This window comes from Salvelinus sp. IW2-2015, unplaced genomic scaffold (genome assembly GCF_002910315.2).
Source record: "Salvelinus sp. IW2-2015 unplaced genomic scaffold, ASM291031v2 Un_scaffold2599, whole genome shotgun sequence".
NCBI classification, from domain to species: Eukaryota; Metazoa; Chordata; class Actinopteri; order Salmoniformes; family Salmonidae; genus Salvelinus; species Salvelinus sp. IW2-2015.
In genome coordinates this window covers 66470-72341 of record NW_019943907.1, presented here as the reverse complement: position 1 = coordinate 72341, position 5872 = coordinate 66470, and the positions used below count along the sequence as shown (strand labels likewise).

At 48.3% G+C, this 5872-nt stretch overlaps 1 protein-coding gene across 1 annotated transcript in view; it reads right to left on the bottom strand.

Moving 5' to 3' along the window:
• Positions 1-5872, bottom strand: part of LOC112074350 (serine/threonine-protein kinase SMG1) — a 59714-nt gene that overhangs the window by 20599 nt on the left and 33243 nt on the right. The window contains exons 7-8 of the mRNA XM_070440482.1: positions 900-1113; positions 532-657 (exon numbers count right to left, since the gene is read on the bottom strand). Coding sequence (XP_070296583.1) covers positions 532-657; positions 900-1113 — 340 coding nt within the window. The remainder of the gene's footprint in view (positions 1-531; positions 658-899; positions 1114-5872) is intronic.

Sequence of the window (5872 nt, the reverse complement as noted above, 5' to 3'; positions counted from 1 at the left end):
AAGCCAGGCAGTAGGAGACGAGTAGTGAAAGAGGAGGCGAGCCAGGCAGTAGGAGAGGAGGTAGTGAAAGAGGGAGGAGCCAGGCAGTAGGAGACGAGGTAGTAAAGAGGGAGCGAGCCAGGCAGTAGGAGACAGAAGTAGAGACAGAGAGAGCGAGCCAGGCAGTAGGAGACGAGGTAGTGAAAGAGGGAGCGAGCCAGGCAGTAGGAGACGAGGTAGTGAAGAGGGAGCGAGCCAGGCAGTAGGAGACAAGGTAGTGAAAGAGGGAGCGAGCCAGGCAGTAGGAGACGAAGGTAGTGAAAGAGGGAGCGAACCAGGCAGTAGGAGACGAGGTAGTGAAAGAGGAGCGAGCCAGGCAGTAGGAGACGAGGTAGTGAAAGAGGGAGCGAGCCAGGCAGTAGGAGAAAGAAGACACCACCAGATGCTCACATTTTCTGAAGTTGGCATAAGAGAGTGTGTGTGTGTGGGTGTGTGTGATTGTGAGTGTGAGTGTGTGTGTGTGTGTGGGTGTGTGTGTGTGTGGCCACTCACTCTGAAGTTGGTGCTGAAGACGTGTGGGTAGCAGCGGGCCACCTGCAGGATGCAGCGGACGCTCTGACACAGCAGCTCCGGCGTGTCCAGGTTCTCCAGGATGGACTGCAGGCTACTCATCACCAGCTGACACAAAACATGGACGCCACAGTCAGTTACCCACCCAACCCCTCTCTCAACGTAACCGTCCCTAACAACTACCCTGGGCCTTATAACAAAAACATATCAGGGTACGAGTACTGATCTAGGATCAGCCCCCCCCCCTCTCCTCAATGTCACGTTATTCATTATGATCTAAAAGGTCAAACTGATCCCAAGTCAGCCCTCCTACTGTGAGACACTATGAACAGGGCCCTGGTTCCTCTTACCTGCATGACAGGTGAGAAGGCCTTCCTCTCTCCGGCTGCCTCCAGGGCTCGGTACGCTGCCACCAGGTAGAGCAGCCTGACCTCGTCCCGGGTGCTGGAGCTGAACTTGACAAACATCCACTTGAAGATGCGCTCTGCTTCATAGCTCAGAGCGGTGCACAGCAGACCCAGGCACACCGCTGCTTCCTGACGCAGCTCTGACAGCATCTTACTGCTACAGGGGAGAGAAGAAGAGACAGGGGAGAGAAGAGAGACAGGGGAAGAGAAGAGAGACAGGGGAGAGAAGAGAGACAGGGGGAAGAGAAGAGAGACAGGGGAGAGAAGAGAGACAGGGGCGAGAAGAGAGACAGGGGCGAGAAGAGAGACAGGGGCGAGAGGGAGACAGGTGCGAGAGAGAGACAGGGAGAGAAGAGAGACAGGGGCGTCAGTACAAACCAAACACAAACCTGACAAAGATCCTAAAACATCTACAAAAGTCTACATTGTCTGGGTTTCCATTTAACAGCCAATCTAAAACATGGCCTCTAGAATGAAGGCTGGTTTCCATTTAACACCCATCTAAACATGGTCTCAGAAATGAAGGCTGGTTTCCATTTAACACCCATCTAAACATGGTCTCTAGAAATGAAGGCTGGTTTCCATTTAAACACCATCTAAACACGGTCTCTAGAAATGAAGGCTGGTTTCCATTTAACACCATCTAAACATGGTCTCTAGAAATGAAGGCTGGTTTCCATTTAACACCCATCTAAACATGGTCTCTAGAAATGAAGGCTGGTTTCCATGTAACACCCATCTAAACATAGTCTCTAGAAATGAAGGCTGGTTTCCATTTAACAGCCATCTAAACAGGTCTCTAGAAATGAAGGCTGGTTTCCATTTAACAGCCATCTAAACATGGCTCTCTAGAAATGAAGGCTGGTTTCCATTTAACACCATCTAAACAGTCTCTAGAAATGAAGGCTGGTTTCCATTTAACACTCTCTAAACAGGTCTCTAGAAATGAAGGCGGTTTCCATTTAAACACATCTAAACACGGTCTCTAGAAATGAAGGCTGGTTTCCATTTAACACCCATCTAAACATGGTCTCTCTAGAAATGAAGGCTGGTTTCCATTTAACAGCCATCTAAACATGGTCTCTAGAAATGAAGGCTGGTTTCCATTTAAACACCCATCTAAACATGGTCTCTAGAAATGAAGGCTGGTTTCCATTTAACAGCCATCTAAACATGGTCTCTAGAAATGAAGGCTGGTTTCCATTTAACACCTATCTAAACATGGCCTCTAGAAATGAAGGCTGGTTTCCATTTAACACCCATCTAAACATGGTCCTCTAGAAATGAAGGCTGGTTTCCATGAACACCCATCTAAACATAGTCTCTAGAAATGAAGGCTGGTTTCCATTTAACAGCCATCTAAACATGGTCTCTAGAAATGAAGGCTGGTTTCCATTTAACAGCCATTCTAAACATGGCCTCTAGAAATGAAGGCTGGTTTCCATTTAACAGCCATCTAAACATGGGTCTCTAGAAATGAAGGCTGGTTTCCATTTAACACCCATCTAAACATGGCCTCTAGAAATGAAGGCTGGTTTCCATTTAACACCATCTAAACATGGTCTAGAAATGAAGGCTGGGCGATATATCAAATTCATTGAATGCGTGTTTTAGCACGTGTTTCCAGATGCCGTATCACAAGAATCAAGTTGTTTGTTTTATGAGCATCTGTCTTTTTGGTCTCGTCTTCTTCTGTGCTGTGACACCAGCCCTCCTCCTTCTGTGCTGTGAACACCAGCCCCTCCTTCTGTGCTGTGACACCAGCCCCTCTCCTCAATGCTGTGACACCCGCCCTCCTCCTTCTGTGCTGTGACACCCCAGCCCCTCCTCCTTCTGTGCTGTGACACCCAGCCCCTCCTCCTTCTGTGCTGTGACAACCCAGCCCCTCTCCTTCTGTGCTGTGACACCCAGCCCCCTCCTCCTTCTGTGCTGTGACACCACCCGCCCTCCTCCTTCTGTGCTGTGACAACCCCAGCCCCTCCTCCTTCTGTGCTGTGACCACCCAGCCCCTCCTCCTTCTGTGCTGAGACACACAAGCCCCTCCTCTGCTGAGACACCAGCCTCCTCTTCTGTGCTGAAAGACACCAAGCCCCTCCCTTCCATTTACTGTGCACCTTCCCACTCTGAGACACAAAGCCAAGTTATATAATACCACGTACCTCTGGAAAGCATCTGAGCCAGACTGTTATACTAGCCGTCTGTCTGTTATACCTAGCCGTCTGGTCTGTTATACGCCGTCTGTTGTTATACTAGCCGTCTGGCTTTATACTGCCGTCTGTCGTTATACTAGCCGTCTGGTCTGTTATACTAGCCGTCTGGTCTGTTATAGCATAGCCGTCTGGTCTGTTATCTAGCCGGTCTGGTCTGTATACTAGCCGTCTGGTCTGTTAACTAGCCGTCTGGTCTGTTTATATACTAGAGCCGTCTGGCCTGTTATAACTAGCCGTCTGGTCTGTTATATCTAGCCGTCTGGTCTGTTTATAATACTAGCCGTCTGGTCTGTTATAGCTACCGTCTGGTCTTTATACCTAGCCGTCTGGTCTGTTTATACTAGCCGTCTGGTCTGTTATACGCTAGCCGTCTGGTCTGTTATAACTAGCCGTTCTGGTCTGTTATACTAGCCGTCTGGTCTGTTATACTAGCCGTCTAAGTCTGTTATAACTAGCCGTCTAGTCTGTTTATACTAGCCGTCTAGCTGTTATATAGTATACTACTAGCCGTCCTAGTCTGTTATACTAGCCGTCTAGTCTGTTATACTAGCTCCGTCTAGTCTTGTCTGTTATAAACTAGCCGTTTCATAGGTATCTGTTATACTAGCCTCTAGAGTCTGTTAAAACTAGCTGTCTAGTCTGTTAAACTAGCTCTGTCCTAGTCTGTGTTTTATATAACATTTCTAACCTGCTGACATGGTCTAATTGATCTACAGCACAAAACACATTTCTAAACTGCAGGACATGTGCCAATTGATCTAACACATAAACACATTTCTTAAACTGCATCTTGTTGTATATATTATTCTAACTCTCAACAGTAAGTTGAGAACCTGACTGAGTTTCCAAAAAACTAACTGTGTTGTTGCCCCATCTCCTGCTGGTAGACTATGGAGGAGAACATGAAGACCAGAGACATGAAGGACCAGAGACATGAAGTACAGAGACATGGAAGACCAGAGACATGAAAGACCAGAGACACTCGAAGACCCAGTAGACATTGACAAGACCAGACATTAAGAACCAGAGACATTAAGACCAGAGACTTAGACCAGAGACATTAAGACCACAGAGACATTAACCAGAGAAATTAAGACCAGAGACATTAAGACCAGAGACATTAAGACCAGAGACATTAAGACCAGAGACATTAAGACCAGAGACATTAAGACCAAGAGCATTAAGAGAGCATAAGCCAGAGACATAAGACCAGAGACATTAAGACCAGAGACAGTAAGACCGAGCAATAAGACCAGAGACATTAAGACCAGAGATATGAAAACTGTACTATACAGGGAACAGGGTGCAATTTCAAATGGAGACTCTTTGGCTCTGATTGGGAACTTCCTCTCTTTTTACCTTTCATTCAAATATCATTCAGGGAGCTGAGAGATCGTATCCAACTGTTTCACCCAGGGCCCTGTGGGAGAGAGGGAGGCCGAGAAGGCGAGAAGGAGGGGCAAGAAGGGCGAGAGAGAGAGAAGGGGAGGGCGAGGAGAGCAAGAACACAATCAGTGTCAAACAGGGAGAGAACACAGTTCTAACAGAGAGCTGCACCACCGACTACCCGTTAAACACGCCCTCCAGTCTAACCACTACCCTGTTACACACGACCTCCATCTACCACTCCTTAACACGACCTCCACGTCCTAACCACTACCCTGTTAACACGACCCCTCAGTCTAACCACTACCCTGTTAACACGACCCTCCAGTCTAACCACTACCTGTTAACACGACCCCTCCAGTCTAACCACAACCTGTACACGACCTCCATCTACCACTACCCGTTACACACCCGACCTCCGTCCATCTAACCACTACCTGTTAACACGACCCTCCAGTCTAACCACTACCCTGTTAACACGACCTCCTCCTCCAGTCTCAAAAACCACTACCTGTTAACACGACCCCTCCAGTCTAAACCACTACCCTGTTAACACGACCCCTCCAGTCTAACCACTACCCTGTTAACACGACCCCTCCAGTCTAACCACTACCCTGTTAACAGCGACCCCTCCAGTCTAACCACTACCCTGTTAACACGAACCCTCACGTCTAACCCACTACCCACCCTGTTAATACACCTCCTTCAGTCTACCCACTACCCTGTTAATACGAACCCCTCCAGTCTAACCACTACCCTGTTAATACGACCTCTCCAGTCTAAAATTCATTTTACAGTGCGCCATTACCATAGTAGTGCGCCATTAGGGGCCTATAGTAGTGCGGCCACTAGGGCCTATAGTAGTGCGCCACTTAGGGCCTATAGTAGTGCGCCACTTAGGGCTATAGTAGTGCCACTCGCCTATACCATTAGGGCCTATAGCCACTTAGGCCTATACCACTTAGGCCTATAGCCACTTAGGGCCTATAGCCACTTAGGGCCTATAGCCCTTAGGGCTATAGCCCTTTAGTGGCCTATAGCCACTTAGGGGCCTTATAGCCACTTAGGGCCTATAGCCACTCTTAGGGCCTATAGCCCACTTAGGGCCTATAGCCACTTTAGGGCTATAGCCACCAACTTTAGGGCCTATAGCCACTTAGGAGCCTATAGCCACTTAGGGCCTATACCACTTGGGCCTATAGCCACTTAGGGCCTATAGCCACTTAGGCCTATAGCCACTTAGGCATACAAAAACCGGCCTTAGCCACTTAGGGCCTATAAGCCACTTAGGCCTATAGCCACTTAGGGCCTATAGCCAAT